Source organism: Podarcis liolepis, assembly GCF_965112155.1.
Source record: "Podarcis liolepis genome assembly, chromosome: 1".
Classification (NCBI taxonomy): Eukaryota; Metazoa; Chordata; class Lepidosauria; order Squamata; family Lacertidae; genus Podarcis; species Podarcis liolepis.
Window position 1 is genome coordinate 113,561,863 of NC_139554.1, and position 16,608 is coordinate 113,578,470.

At 40.4% G+C, this 16,608-nt stretch overlaps 1 protein-coding gene across 3 annotated transcripts in view; it reads left to right on the top strand.

The window, feature by feature from the left end:
- The first annotated feature begins 305 nt into the window (after positions 1–305).
- SESTD1 (SEC14 and spectrin domain containing 1) overlaps positions 306–16,608 on the top strand; it is a 48,339-nt gene continuing 32,036 nt past the window's right edge. For all 3 annotated transcript variants that reach the window (XR_014524365.1, XM_083496355.1, XM_083496356.1), the window contains exons 1-5: positions 306–383; positions 6,776–6,856; positions 13,404–13,512; positions 13,769–13,859; positions 16,039–16,152. Coding sequence is in view for 2 of the 3 variants with exons in the window: in XM_083496355.1 (XP_083352481.1) it covers positions 6,802–6,856; positions 13,404–13,512; positions 13,769–13,859; positions 16,039–16,152 (369 nt within the window). In the remaining variant the exon portion in view is untranslated. The remainder of the gene's footprint in view (positions 384–6,775; positions 6,857–13,403; positions 13,513–13,768; positions 13,860–16,038; positions 16,153–16,608) is intronic.

The following is a 16,608-nucleotide window of genomic DNA, read 5'->3' on the forward strand; positions in this document are numbered from 1 at the left end:
CTAGTTTAGATGTGTGCTTCCCCTTCCTTCTTCCTGCTCGAGCAAGCCCAGGTTTATTCAGGTGGCATTAAATCATGGGTTAGCATGTTCACATGTGGCCATTGAGTGAATACTTTGGGAAATGCCTTTTTGACAGTAACTGTTATAGTTTTCAATCTGCTGTGCAGCTTTCCCCACCAGTTCCTATCACTTGAGAATCTGGAAGCAATGCCTGGCTCTGAAGTGTAAGAAAAGTTTCCAAACAAATCTGTACATTAAATTGTGAGAAGAAAGCATGGTTGTAAAATTCTAATTTAAATCCACAGGGCTTGAAAAAACTGAATCAAATCTGAAAATAATTTTGTCAAGGGACATCAATGTTTCCAGATACCACAACAGACACAGTAAGTAAAACCATTCACATTTTGAAGCATTCTTTCGTTGTGTGGGATTGGCATGGGAGTATAGATATGTTCAAAATATCTAACTCAAATCATGCTACAGCAAGAGATGTATTTGTGTAATGTGATATCTTCTCAAATGATAACACAGACTCCCTCTCAGCTTAAAGCATTTCTTTATGCCAGCCAGTGAAATTTACTAGTCTTGCATTGCCTTGTGTGTAACCCAAGTTCTTTAGTGAGAATTTTGTTGTGAACAGGTATATTAATAACTGACACCACAATTGTGTGTTTAAGAAAGTCCCATTTTGTTTAGTATGGCTTACACTCAGTTTAGAGTGCATAGAATTGTGATGGAAAGTACTTAATGAAAATATGAGGCATTATGTAATGGATTTGGAGTGTAAAGGCACAAAGCTCATATTTGGCTTTTTTAATTCCTCAGGGGACATTTATTTTTCTTCCATCCTTCAGTACAGATGTGTTACTTTTATTTTTAAAAGGACCCTCTGTGAAGTAGCTTAGGCTTGCAGGTAATACTAAAATGGTGGATGAAGAAAAGCCTAGGTATAATGAATTGTGTTGCATACTCTATATTATGATTTAGGCCAGTGTTCCTTTTAAGCTGAGAAGGAGTTCCTCAATGGGAGACTCAGTACAGTGGAACCTTGGTTCTCAAATGCCTTGGTACTCGAACATTTCGGCCCCCGAATGCCAAAAACCTGGAAGTAAGTGTTCCGGTTTTCAAACATTTTTCGGAAGCTGAACATCCAATGTGATAGTTGGCGATTGCTTCTGGGGCACCTGCGCCAATTGGAAGCTGTGCCTTGGTTTTTGAACGTTTTGGAAGTCGAACGGACTTCCGGAACAGATTACGTCCAAGAACCATGGTACCACTGTAATTGTAAACAGGCCATACTGGAAATATGGTAGAATTACAGTCGTGGTTCACGTGGTGAGGCACAACAGATAGGTCCAGGGTCTTGCTTGGCGCGTGGCTTCCCCTAGAACCTTCTATAGTATGCATGGTTTCTATGGCAGATATTCATTGGAAGATAAGTCAGTGTGAAATGTTTCCTGGCAATAGAAAATATGAAGACCACCTATTTACATAAAATAGCAATAAGAGTTGGAAAACCAGGCTGAGTGATCTGAGGCATTTACAGAGGATAGTATTGAGTGTGCATGTTTCTAGCAGTCGTAATGCCTCAGGGATTTTAGAAGATGTCTGGTTTGGAAGGACATGGGCAGATGTAGTCATGGATGCAGGAGAGCCAGCTGGCTTTGTTTACCAATGATGCGGTCCCAAGATTTCAAGCAAATAAGTGTTTGGAACATTGTGAAATGCTGCATTGACAGATCACTGCAAAACACGAGTGTTGGCTCACAGATATCTAATGCTAGTGCAGAAAAGTGTATGACAGTACAGTGGTACCTCAGGTCAAGTACTTAATTTGTTCTGGAGGTCCTTACTTAACCTGAAACTGTTCTTAACCTGAAGCACCACTAACCTGAAGCTAATGGGGCCTCCTGCTGCTGCCGCGCGATTTCTGTTCTCATCCTGAAGCAAAGGTCTTAACCCGAGGTAATATTTCTGGGTTAGCGGAGTCTGTAACCTGAAGCGTATGTAACTTGAAGTGTATGTAAGCCGAGGTACCACTGTAGAAAGACGAGAACTAGCATTTAATTTGGACTGTGAAGTTGTCTTCTGTAAAGAGATAAATAGGGGGTATTGTCTTCTGTTTTTAGGTGAGAAGATGAGTAACTACGATTCGGAAAAACTGAAGTTTGCGATACAGTGGTACCTCAGGTTACATACACTTCAGGTTACAGACTCCGCTAACCCAGAAATATTACCTTGGGTTAAGACCTTTGCTTCAGGATGAGAACAGAAATCGTGCTCTGGCGGCGCGGTAGCAGTAGGAGGCCCCATTAGCTAAAGTGGTGCTTCAGGTTAAGAACAGTTTCAGGTTAAGTACAGACCTCCGGAACAAATTAAGTACTTAATCTGAGGTACCACTGTACTTGCTCATAAATCCAGAGAGAGAGAAATTACAGTAATTAAGCTAAAAAGAGATGAAGGTATGATAGAGTGGATTAAACATCACTTGGAACAAACAGTTTGGAACAAATGATACCCAGATTTAAAGGGTTGTATCCCAATGGTGTGCCAATGGACTTCTGCTGATGCAACAGGGCTCCTTATTTTGGAGGGTCCCTCAACACTCTGGATCTAGGGGCTGCAGAGAAGGAGATGGGAGTTCCTTTGTGGAAGCAGAAGACTGCAGCACAAGAGGAACAGCAGCATTGGATACAGTCCAAAGAGCTTTGGGATATTACCAGGGTTAAATATGAAGCAGCCCCATACTTCTTTGTTTCATCTGGCCCACTTTTTGTTTTGACTGGCAGTGGCTCTCCCAACATCAGCAGTTGTACGAGGTACCACTGCATAAGAGAAAAACCAGCAACATACAAAACAAACAAACAAGCCATAGAACAAAAGCAGCATCAAAAGTTTCAGAAGTTAATAATAATAATAATATTATTTATTTATACCCCGCCCTCCCCAGCCAAGGCCGGGCTCAGAGCGGCTTACAAGCAATAATAAAAACAAGTTGAATGATTACAACTTAAAAACAAAATTAAAACACAACATTAAAATATTGAAACATTAAAATATTAAAATGTAGCCTCATCGCAGGAGGAGAGGGAAAGGAAAAAAGAAAGAGGGAGGGAATCAAATTCGCTCCAAGCCAAAGGCCAGGCAGAACAACTCTGTCTTACAGGCCCCGTGAAAAGAAATCGGATCCTGCAGGGCCCTGGTCTCATGAGGCAGAGCATTCCACCAGGCCGGAGCCAGTGTTGAAAAGGCCCTGGCTCTGGTTGAAGCCAATTTAACTTCCTTAGGGCCCGGGACCACTAGGGTGTTGCTATTTATGGACCTTGAGGCTCTCCTTAATGCCCAGAATGTCGGCAGATCTGTTGAAAGGCTTGGGAAAATAGAAAGGCACCTGGTACCAAAAAGATGTGTTTGCCAAATGAACTTGTGTACATTATCAATTGATGCTGCAACCATGAGGTGAATACAATGGTGCTGGTTTACATGAGGTCATTGCATTGTGTTTGCTATACAGTGCATGCTCTTGATTCATCTTTGCTATGTAGGTTCAGTATGATACTTTTCCTTCTTGTGGGAGTTTGTGTGCAAGGCATGTTGAGCAGTATAGAGAATAAAAGGGTCTGTTCTCATGAAAAATTAGTCCATTCGAGGTTGGTTCTTAATTATGTGCCTAGGGATATGGAAAAGATTTAGAAAGCAAGTGAAAATTATGGATATGTTCAGAATGGTGTTCTGATCCCAGTTACAGTATGGACTTCATTAGGCAAGTCTTTTATCCTAAAAATAAAAATGTCCAGGGTTCAAATTAATATGCTGGAAAAGTCAGCCTTCATTATTTCATAGGATTATATAAGTTTGGCTCCTAACTTTTGGTTCTGTGAATGGAATGAACTGCTTACAGAAGGAGGGTTGTGCTCTTGAAAGAAGAGTTGCACTTGAAAAAGTCCTTCCAGGAGTGCAAATCGTCTGTGAAGAGAGCGAAAAGTTAGGATCAAAGACATCAGGTTGGCTCGAGACTTAGTTGTGCTTAGAGTAGACCCACTGAATTTAGCAGGGCTGAAGTTACTCATTTGCACCACTGATTTCAGTAGATCTGGATCCAATTATTGGCGTATACAGCAATAGAAATGTAAAGTTTTACTTTGATCTGGAAGTGGTTTGAAATTTAATAAGCAGATAGTGGAAAATAAACATTTTAAGATGTCAGTGCATCTGTTGAATGTTTTGACGTGGACAAACTTCAGATTTCACTAGGTTGATCCGTGCATCTATAATTATTGGCATTTTGTTCTCTTCCTGATTACAAAGAACCGATGCACATATCATAAATTTCGTGCATGAACAGGAAGCTACCATTGAGAAAGGAGCTTTTAAAAGTACAGAAGGTCTCTCAGGGCACTAGCTGAATTGCTCTTGAATTATGTATACAAAGAAATGCAGTAATAGGTATCAAAACCCAGTGCTGTTTATACTTGCACTCGGCCTTCGTGCCAATCAGGAGAGTCAGATTTTCTTGTTCTGTTTCTGATTTTATCCTCTCCCCCAAGGATCAACATTTTACATATCCCTGTTGAGACTAATGTTGGCCCATGTCAGAAACAGACTGCTGGACTTAGAGGAAACTTCCATCTGATCCAACGGGGGCAGTTCGTATGTTCGGGATTCAGCGTATAATCATTGGCTGCAAAAACCACATTTCATATTGTTTCTGGAAACAGTTGCCTTAACCAGAGTTGTACATGATAAGGACATTCAGCTTCTAAGTGGGTATGAGTGTTAAAGCAAAGGCGGAGAACTTTTTTTCAGCCCAAGGGGCTTGTGAGCAACCATCCAGGAAACCAGAGGCAAAAGCGACTCAACATTTGTACAGTAGGTTGAGTAGGAGAAAACAAGAGCTTTCTATAGACATGGTCCCCACCCCTTTTCACATTTCTCCATTCAGGCAAGCAAGAGTCATCCTCACTGCTCAATGACTCATTCTAGCCAGACAAAAGCACTCAAGGGTGTTGGGTAGTGTTGGTTAGGAGCATGTTCTGGGGGAGTCTTAAGGGCCAAATAAAGGCCAAGAGGTCTGCATTTGGCGCCTGGCCAGGGGTTCCCCAACCCAGTGTTAAGGGGTAAGGTAAGCATTAATTTTAGTGTGGGTATCTGATCTGCATGTGGAAGAGAATATGCATATGGCTTGGATCTCGGAACAGATTGTTTGGAACAGGACAGGTTTATATGCTTCATTGTACCCGGACAATTATTAGTTTTATAGAAGTATTTCTGAAGACTGTGTTCAAAGCCAGTGCACCCATTTTCATCTGTAGCAAATATTCATTTACTGTGTTTATATGACTGTGTATCAACATATGTTTTCTGGATGGCTTATAAATGACAATAAAAAGCAATACAGTATTAAGATACAATGCAACAATAAAACAATACAAATACAGTGGTACCTCGGGTTACATACACTTCAGGTTGCATACGCTTCAGATTACAGACTCCGCTAACCCAGAAATATTACCTCGGGTTAAGAACTTTGCTTCAGGATGAGAACAGAAATCGTGCTCCGGTGGCACGGCAGCAGCAGGCGGCCCCATTAGCTAAAGTGGTCTTCTGGTGAAGAATGGACCTCCAGAACGAATTAAGTACTTAACCCGAGGTACCACTGTAGAAAAATAGAGCTGGAGAAAATCTCTTCCTTTCTGGCAGCATATTCCATGTTTTTACTGTGTGGTTTGTTCGTTTTTACAAATATATATCTTTCCCATTGTAACATGATTTCTTGCTGTCAGTAACCAAACTTGTTTATATTTTTGTCTTTCTCCATCAGTGGGTGTGCTTAGGCTTTTGTGCTATCTTTGCCGTTCCCCCTATTCAGTCTTGCCCTCTGTTATTTCACTAGGACTTTGTGGCCTCCCTTAATCATTTGGGTAGAAAGATGAAGGTTAAAGGTAGATCACTATGTAGGGTGATCTGTGTTATTTTATCATGGCCTTTCATTTTCCCTTTCTTTAAGTACTTTTAAAAGACATAACGTCTTTCAAGGACATAATGCCAGTAACACACAATGGCTTCTTCAACAGGGTAGCAAAACAAGAAGCGTCTTTGTGAAATATAGAGGATATCAGTCAATAAATATGCTTATGTAATGGGCATTTTGGCGGCTGATAGAAGAGCAAAAGCCACACAGGTATAAGGCAAGTATTATGTGTACTCAGCAGCGCTTAAAATGCCCTTAGCAAGTTCATTCTTATTGCTCAAACATGCATAAACCAAAAGGGATAAGGCAAGAGAGGACACTGTGGAAGGTAGGAGATGAAGACTGATAAAACAGCTGGGGGTTGGAATAAAATTCTTGCTCTCCAGCCTCTTTCCTGAAACACTGAAGCTCCAAATTTACACAAATAATGCGTAAAAATGAATATCATAATTATTTTGGCGTGTGCTTACTTGAATTTGGGGCAATGTGGAGAAGCTAGGTAATCAAGATAGAATGGAGCACAGAACTGTCGTTTAGCAGTATAAAAAAATGGAGAGAAAAATTGACTTCTTGCAAAAAAAAAAATACTTGGAAATACTAATTGGAGAGATTGGTTGGGTATTTAAGGAAGGCACGCTATAAATGTTAACATTGTTTGTTTGTTTGTTATATAAAACATTCTGAACTTCTTGCTAGCAAGCAAGCATAAATCTCTCACAATCTGACTCTTGAGCAGCTTTAGTGGAGCACAGTAAATGATTTCCCTTGACTTAGACCCTCTGACACCAACTTCTTGTGTTTCAGAACTCTGAAAGTTAACTGAAGGCAAGATGGATGCTACAGTGATATTACCTATTCTGAAGAAAAAGTTAGCCTTCCTTTCAGGTACAGTTTCCTTGTTTTTTTATTCAGACTATTCTGTTTCATTGAGATGTGTTGTTACTTGATTCCTTCCCCATCCTTCCTGATAATGTGCCACAAATATATTGTACACCTCATCCATGCTGAAGCTCAGGCTGTTAGTTATTGTGGATACTCGGAAAGTAAGCTTCTTTCTCCATCTTGGATGATTAATCGTCTGTATACAAGTTTTGCTTTGTTATTTTTCACTTTATGTATAATACTGATAAGTAATGTAGGATCAAGGATCTGCTTACACCTGGATGGTAATTAATTCTAAAAACACAGGAGGTTCCTGACATCTTTTTCTCCAGACGCTGACCAGAATGAGATTCTCCCTCAGGCTAAATTACTTGGATGTCTTCTCTTATGATGTGTTTGACTTTTTAACCGTTTAACCTTTGAAATTATGCACTGAGAAGAGAGCTGACTTGGTAATTTGAAAAGCTGTGAATTTCTGGTTAGTACTTGATAAATTTTGTACTACTGAAATTAATGTTGGACCCTGGAGTGCTGGCTAGCTGCCTAACTGTCTCGATGGCTTTGTTGTAGAGAAGAATTGTTCCTGGAAAGCAGGTTTTTATTTGATAATTGAGACCTCGTTCATTCCTAATCATTCCTTTTGAGCACGCACAGAAAGCTTTCCTTTCTCCCTTAGAACAATATATATATATATTATTAAACATTTTATGAAATATGATCTAGGTTAAGCATTTGTTACATTGTAGTCCTAGGAAAAAAATCCTCAAGGTTTGCATTATATCTGATTACTGGTTCATTGCTAAGTCAGCACAACATGAAACTCTGTCTAAGGGAATAACTCAACTACCATTTATACTTTTGTAGTCTTTAAGGCTACGGAAATGTGTAACTGGTCCCTAAGTGCTCATTAATAGTTGTAAAACTTACTGCATATTTAGAATTACTGCATATACTAAGAACTTTCTCTTGCCTTCAAATGTCTTAGCAGATAGTTATGTAGTTGATAATTCACCATATAGGCTTAAGGATATGTTGCTGAAGTAAGAAGTTGACTGCATTAAATTCATATATATATATTTTTGTGTGTGTGTGTGTGTGTGTGCGCGCGCGCATGCTTAATGGGGCCCAAGCATTGCCAGCCTCTATGAGCCAGCAGGCACATTTTGAAATGTGTGGGTGCCAGTCGCAACATGGCTGCTGTAATGGGTGTAATATAACAGCTTGGCTGCTGTAAGGGGCATGAATGAATGAATGAATTCCTTGCACTCTCACAGCACACACCACAGACACACATGCACCTCTCTCACAGACCACAAATACGCAGGCCACACAGTCATACTCTTAGCTCAGTTGGTAGAGCATGAGACCCTTAATCACGTGGTGGCGAGTTTGAGCCTTGGGCAAAAGATTCCTGCGTTGCGTGGAGCCTTCATGACCTCTTGCAGCTATGCTTGTTTCTGCCCAAGTGCATTTCTCTCACTCACAGAGCATGTGCCCCACAATTTGGAAAAGTCCTTTCACAGGCAAAAGAAGTGCCTGCCATTTCTAAACAAAAATTCACAATGCTTACCAACCTAGTGCCAGATGGCACCATGATGCCCAAGTCTCCAAGGAAGGCCTTCCTGGGCACCTATGGGTGAATGGTTGGCAATCCCTGCCTTAAGAATTGTCAAGGTGTCAGGTGTGGGCGGTGGCATTGGTCTTTCCTGCTGCCCAGCCTCTTCTGTCTGCTTAGAATATTCTCTGCCCACCCCACTGAAAAAGAAGGGGCTTGAGAAGAAGTGATGGCTCACCTAGTCTACTCCTAATTACTTTAAAACCGTTAAGGGATTAAACACTTGGTTCGCACCAGCCCCAACTTTAAAAATAAACCATTCCGGCCTCATAAGTAAATGCTTAAAATTTGAACTGCACCTCAAAGCAGGAAAATTCCATTGCCAACAACAGGGTTTATGTCGAAGAAATATGTACAGAATTGGACAAGTGGAGTTTTTTTGGGGGGACAGGGCAGAGGAGGGCATTACCAAAATACTACTTTGATTTCTGATGAAGTGAAATTTCTTTTAGACTCAATTTTGGAATCCACATAGCAAACAAACAGAAGCTGACATGTTATAATTGAGTAATAACTCATTAATAAACTTTGCAGAAAATGAGGAGCAACAGTGGAGCAAAGGGAAGAATTTACCAGCAGGGCATCTCTTTCCTGGCAGAGAATTTTACAGTACCTTTTCCTGGCAGCCATTAAATGGATGTTGGGCAATCATTTTAATTGCAACTGTGAAATATTTCACCTGTTGCAAACGCTTCACTCGACATAAGCTTTTTACTGATGTCTTTAAAGGCTATTTTCTAATGCATATATTATTAATATTTTACTGGGTTGCGTTCATTGGTGGGTGTGCACTGGCAGAAAGTGCTTCGGACCATACAAGATTGGGTACCAACTCTCCACTGATCCCCTTTACTGACTGCAGCCCTCTGTGGCCTGTCCCATTAAGTTCCAGGTGATCTATCAACCCTCAGGAGCTCGTAGGGGGGAAGGGGATCAGAGGGCAAAAGCCACCAGTGGATACAACCCATTAGTTATTATTTGGATCTAGGGATGCTTCCAGATGGGTACTGGGTACCTCCTTTACAGTGGTACCTCTAGTTACAAACTTAATTCGTTCTGGAGGTCCGTTCTTATCTTGAAACTGTTCTTAACCAGAGGTGTGCCTTTGCTAATGGGGCCTCTTGCTACTGCTGCGCCGCCAGCACACAATTTCCATTCTCATCCTGGGCCAAAGTTCTCAACTCGAGGTAACTCTTCCACGTTAGCGGAGTTTGTATCCTGAAGCGTTTGTAACTCGAGGTACCACTGTACATTGGTACCTCGGGTTACAGACGCTTCAGGTTACAGACTCCGCTAACCCAGAAATAGTACCTTGGGTTAAGAACTTTGCTTCAGGATGAGAACAGAAATCGTGCGGCGGCAGCGGGAGGCCCCATTAGCTAAAGTGGTACCTCAGGTTAAGAACCGTTTCAGGTTAAGAATGGACCTCCAGAACGAATTAAGTTCTTAACCCAAGGTACCACTGTATTTTGACTGCATCCATACAATGTTGTTTGCCTTAAAAATGCCAACGTTCATTCCCACGTCCCCAATCTAATCCAGATCTCCCATTTCTAAGAACAAACATGCTGTTGTTGGGGTGTTTCTCCTCCCCCAGCTCTGCCAGCTAAACTTCCCACCCACTGCGAATGGAGTGACAGGAGCATCACTCCATTGGTGCTGCAGCAGAACATCCAAAATGAGATCTTCCAAGGGCAGGCAGTAGGAGGGACTGAGGCAATTTAGGACTCATTGAATCTCAATTCTCGAGCCAGTTTCACTGCTATCGTGTGATGGATTCGGGCTCAATCATTGACCGTCTACAAGCTGACAGAGTGGTTTTCCTTTCTTCTTAGAACCATGTTTGATTTTGCTATAAGCACACACACAACTTTTTCCAAGCTGGATGGATGTCCTTCTAAAATAGTGTTTTTTTCCTATTGTTAAACTCTTGTATGAACCTTTTTTTACTTCATGTACCTCCCAGAAGCAAAACCACGTGAAGGCCGGGGGGGGGGGTGTCCCATTGTCCAAAAAGTGCATATTATATAGGAAAACATGATTGCAAATGGTACAACAAGAGGAAGGAAAGTACCTTCTCCTTAAGAGGGCTCAGCTGCTTCAAGTTAAAGTATGAATGTGATCTTTGTATTCTCCTGAACAATGCTGAGTCATTTCCTCTTCCTTCACCTGCTTCCTTTTGTGTCCATTTATTCTTGGCTGAGTTCCTATTCTGTGGGAGAAGTACTATAATGGCAAACTGTTTGCAGTTTCTGATGCAAAGGCTTGGAAGCTTAAGTCTGGAGAAATCTCAATCAGTAGCCTACTTTGTTGATTATCGATCCAGGAAGAGGGGATTGATAGTGTGAGGGAGACTTCTGCATCTCTATACTAGGTGTAGCGAAAGATAATACAGTTGTACCTTGGAAGTTGAGCAGAATCTGTTCTGGAAGTCCGTTCGACTTCCAAAATGTTCAGAAACCAAAGCGCGGCTTCTGATTGGCTGCAGGAAACTCCTGCAGCCAATCAGAAGCCCTATTGGACGTTCAGCTTCCAAAACCAGTTTGCAAACCGGAACAGTCAGTTCCGGGTTTGCGACGTTCAGGAACTAAGCTGTTTGACTTCCAAGGTATGACTGTAGTGGTAAGTAAAGGTAAAGGGACCTCTGACCATTAGGTCCAGTTGTGACCGACTCTGGGGTTGCGGTGCTCATCTCGCTTTATTGGCCGAGGGAGCACCGGCGTACAGCTTCCGGGTCATGTGGCCAGCATGACTAAGCTGCTTCTGGCGAACCAGAGCAGCGCACAGAAACGCCATTTACCTTCCCGTCACACCGGTACCTATTTGTCTACTTGCACTTTGACATGCTTTCGAACTGCTAGGTTGGCAGGAGCAGAGACCAAGCAACGGGAGCTCACCCCATCGCGGGGATTCGAACCGCCGACCTTCTGATTGGCAAGTCCTAGGCTCTGTGGTTTAACCCACAGCGCCACCCACATCCCTGACTGTAGTGGTAGGGACATGAAAAATAAAATCAGGTTTGGTGTTTACCAGTATTACTATTCATATGTGGCAGTGGAGCCCATCTACATGTTTTGAAAAAGCCGGAGTCTTGTGCTAGGAGCAGTGGAGATTGGTCCATTAGGGCAAGTGCCAAGTAATTTATTTATTCTTCCACAATCCATTTCAAGATCCCGGATATTTTCCCTTCAATCTTGTGTTTCGTAGCCAATCCGCGTCCTCACCATGCAGCTAATCTCAATCCAAAAAGATTGCTATGATTAGACGATTCCACCTATCTGTCTTACTATCATGTCTACCAGCTCTTTGTTCTGGCTGGGCAGTTTTACGATTGCCACAGCACTGTGTTGAACTCATCCCAATGAATTTCTTTCTTCAAACGCCATAGAAATGTTTCCAGTTATGCCAAAATCAGTTGCTGCAAAGGATATAGAATGATTTTTGTTCTATATACTAGCCATTACAGATTGCTTAATGAGCCATTGAGTTCACCTACCGATGAAGTCAGAAATGTGAGGAAATAAAGTGGTGGCAAAAATAGAATTCCTTTTCTTCTACTTCCTTATAGAACTTGAAAATATATCCTGTGCCTGTCTAAAAAATCTACTTATACACAAAGCTGCTTTAACATAGTTTCTGGTGAAGGTTAGAAATGGAGATTATTAAATCGTCAGATTGAATAAGCTGTACTTAAATAGATCTCAGAGAGACACTGGTCCTCTGCAGCCTCGGTATTGATCCATATATGGCAAGCTGTAGCCTCTTTCTCTTGCCAATTTATGATGTATCTAGTCATGGAATATACTTTGTTCTCAGCTACAAAAGGCTTGGAAACTGTCCCCCTCCTTAATTTAAAGTTTAAAATTAGTAATGGATGAACTTGTTTTAGAGAATATATATATTATTTACTGAATAATTTACTGAATTTTTATACTGCCCTGTACCTGGAGGTCTCTGGGTGGTTCACAGAATAAAATCAAAATATAAAACCACAGAATACACAAAACAAAAACAACCTAATACCCCCCCCCCAAAAAAAACTCCCCACAAATTAAAAGGGCATAGGATATATGCATTACATCTTTAAGCAGAGCAAAGCACACCCAATGGGGGATTTTTACCACTGGGGAACTGTGTGTAGCCCCAGAGAAGCTTTATAGCCTTGGTAGAGAGGGAGCTGTGGAATCCTTGAGCATATCTCACCAAGCGCTAGGAAACTTCTCCAACAAAAATTCCCTGTAATTTTTGCAAAGGCTTCCCCCCCTTAATCTTTTAGGTCTATGGCAAGTCCCCCAAAACTTTCCACCTAGAAACCACAGTGTTTTAAAATGCAAATTACAGTTTTCAGACGTTTAGGAGGTTTTTCTGTTGCTGAGTGGTTGGTCATCGTCTTCTGCTAACCAAATAGCTATTTTGGGTTTACACATTTAACAAAGCTTTGCCCTTCTTATTTATTATCTATACTTTCTTTTTAAGTTACAAACCAGCGCACAGTTAAAAGCATCAAGTATGTAATGTGATCTCAATGTATGTTCTTTTTGAAGCCTATATGTGCATTTCATTATGACTGAGTTGTGCACAACATAATGTCCTAAATAGAGTGTCTTAAATGATTATTTTGATGGCTAATCTTTTGGCAATTTAGGTTATGTGCTTCAGTACACTTGTGAAGAATTAAACAGAAGTTAAGCCTGATTTGGAAACATGTGATTAAGTTCGCATATAGCTTCTATTTTAGCCCAGTATCTCTTTCACTTGCGTGTACTTTTGCTATAATGCATCCATAGAAAAAGGACACGTATCATATTTCATTACAATATTTTTCAAAAACTGTTCATTTTTTCTATAAAAAAAGAAAAACGGTTTTAGTGCCAATTGGTTAATAGTGAATGTTATTTTTAGTTCAAACTAACAATTATTTTATTTATTTTACAGGTGGGAAGGATCGAAGAAGTGGCCTCATTCTGACAATTCCATTATGCCTTGAACAAACAAATATGGATGAGCTGAGTGTTACTTTAGACTACCTGCTAAGCATACCAAGGTGGGCATGCCCTTTAAAGCACCAAATAGTATCATTTTGCTTCTAAACTAAATGGTTTTTTTGATAGATACCGCCATATTTTCTTGAGGGGGTGTATCTCATTATGTGATATATGACTTAAATAAAAACTGTTTGCAAAGCTCTTGGAAAGAGCAATGAGTGCCTCGCTAAAACTTAAGCAAGTAAATAGATGGTGATATATGTCGTGATAACTGAACTATGCCTTTTATGTTTTGAATGTGTGTCTTTTTTGCAGTGAAAAGTGTAAAGCTAGAGGATTTACCGTTATAGTGGATGGTAGAAAATCTCAGTGGAATGTTGTCAAGACTGTTGTGTTAATGCTACAGGTAAGATGCCTTCATGAATCTGTAGTGAAGAATTGAGTTCTGTGGAGGTTAATCTGTCTGTATTATAAGACATTGTTGTGCTTACTTTCTGGGAAAGTAGACCTTGTGTGATTTTACATGTTAAAAATGTAGAGTCTGATTTTTAAAACATACCAGCAAATCATGGTACTTTGATACTTTTGAAGCTGAAGTGAGTCTTGAGCTCTTTGCATGTAAAGGGAAGAGTTGATGACCTTTTCATTTGCAGTTTGCAACAAATCAGTTTCCTATTTTGTCCAAGTGCAGGAAACCATGGTTTGTAGGAACTGTGACAAACCAACGTTTTTAAAATACTGCTTTGTGAACAAGCCTTGAGAATAAGCTTCCCATCTCTCACGCATAAGGAATTCTGTGATCCTGAGGACGTCCACAGCTTGAAGAAAGAAAAAAAACATGGCTTGTTGCTGCCTCTGAACTGAGTTGTAGTTTGGGAAATTTTTTGAAAGCGTTTTGATTCCCTGGACTCAGTTCTTAGCTTCAGTAAGGCTGCTGCAGGTATAAGTTAGTTTTTACACCATCCCTAGAAATCCTAGAATTGCCTCGTAACAGTGCAACCCATAAAGGAATAGGATTGGGCTTTGACGTTTATTATCTCAACTCCATGTCATTTCTTTTTTCAATTTCTGGAATAGCATGTGCAATTTCCCCCCCGGTATGGCTAGGTTTTAACAGGGACTGAACCTCATTGTGCCAGCTCCTGCCTTTTGGATCACCTGGCCGATAGCAGTCTTGCTGGAATCATCCCTGGTTCTTTTTAATATGGCCTTTGCGCAATATGGTGTGTTTTTTTTTGTTTTACAAACCAATTTTTATTGACATGTTATTGGTGCTTTTATTGTTGTTTTCATAGTATTATGTTTTTATGCTGTGTACCACTTTTGGTATATTTTCTATGGAAGTACATACATAAAATTGGGAAGAGGGAGCAGCAGGTGAGGCTGCATTGGAGATACGACACAAGAGTTGCTCATTATTATTTATTCTACTTGAATGAACTGTCCTCTACTTGAATGTTGCTATTTCTAAATAGACCATCGTTAGAAAGCACTTGGCTTTATGAAAATCTTTAACAGATGTTGCCTTAATGAGATTTGACATTTTGACCCCAAACCATTTTTTGTCAAGTGGCAAGACATACTGCTTTCTTCCTTTTTAGTTCTGTATGAATGCACTTTTACAGGATGTGTGCTGTCAAGGTCATTGAATAATAAGCACTTTGTTCCTGCCGTCTGTCTATTTAATAAGTTGTGTGTGTTTCCTCATAGAGAGGCAAAATTATGAAGGAACTTGACAGGCAGAGGAAACAACTGTGAATCACAAGGAATTTTTAACAGTTTTCATTTGTGAAGAAAGGCTATCCTGTTGCTTAAATGGGTGGAATATAGAATCCAAACTGCATAAAGAAGACTGCCCTTACCATATACAGTCGTACCTTGGATCCCAAACGCCTTCGTACTCGGGACGTTTTGCTCCTGAGTGCCGCAAACCCGGAAGTGACTGTTCCGGTTTGCGAAAGTTTTTTTGGAACCCAAATGTCTGATGGGGCTTCCACAGCTTCCGATTGGCTGCAGGAGCTTCAGCCAATCAGAAGCCGTGCTTTGGTTTCCCAATGTTTTGGAAGTCAAACGGACTTAAGGAACGGATTCCGTTCAACTTCCAAGGTACGACTGTAATCTGTCATATAGAACAAATCATCTTATAGTTGATACTTAAATGAAATTCATTAAGTTTGAAGGCCTTGGCCTCTTTCAAAAGAGACATTTATCAGACTCTGATATTGAGCGGACTTAGGCTTCACTTACCTGGGAATAAGTCCAGCTGAGCTCAATGAATCTTGCTGCTGGGACAGACATGTATAGGATTGCATTGTTAGTGTATGTCTTGGGTTGCTTAAAACTTTTCTTTAAGGTACCAACTTATTACCAGTTACTTTCTTAGATGTGTTGAGTGGTCCATAAAGACCATCTAGCTCATTGATGTTGTCCACAGCTTCTGATAAGCGCCAGATTTGCTATCACCACTGTTTCTGTTGCTAGAAAGTTTCCTGTACATCTAAATGCTATCTGTGCAGGTCTAGGTTACCACAGAGTAACTAATGAGTTGTATTTCATTTAAGGTTTTGTATCTTTCATCTTCTTAGAACGTTGTTCCAGCTGAGGTCTCACTTGTCTGTGTAGTAAAACCGGATGAATTCTGGGACAAGAAGGTTACACATTTTTGCTTTTGGAAAGAGAAAGATAGACTTGGCTTTGAGGTATGTGTGTCTGCTTCTTCATTTGTCAGATGTGAACACCAAAGTTGCACATGCAACTGAGTAAAAATTGATCGCTTATAATAGCTACTAATCTACAATGCAATTACCGAATGATTCATTTGGCATCACAATAAAACTCACTACAGTGGGTTTGCAGTACTTTGTTGTATTAGTTAGTAAGTGTAATTAGTCTGATCATTAGTTCAGACTTACCACGAGACCTTCAAAACATTTTCAATGATTATAGAACATTATCACTTGAAAGATAATACTTTACTGCCATGAATTTAACTAACTCCTGTTATTAACCTATATTATAGTTACTCAGAATATTTAAGGTGGATTTTTATTTGTCTGCATTACAGTTTATTGTAACTATTTCTCACTGGACAACTCCTTGTACCAGCACTTTGTCTTTTGATATTAAACAAGTGCAAAAGATTTGGACAGATCCAG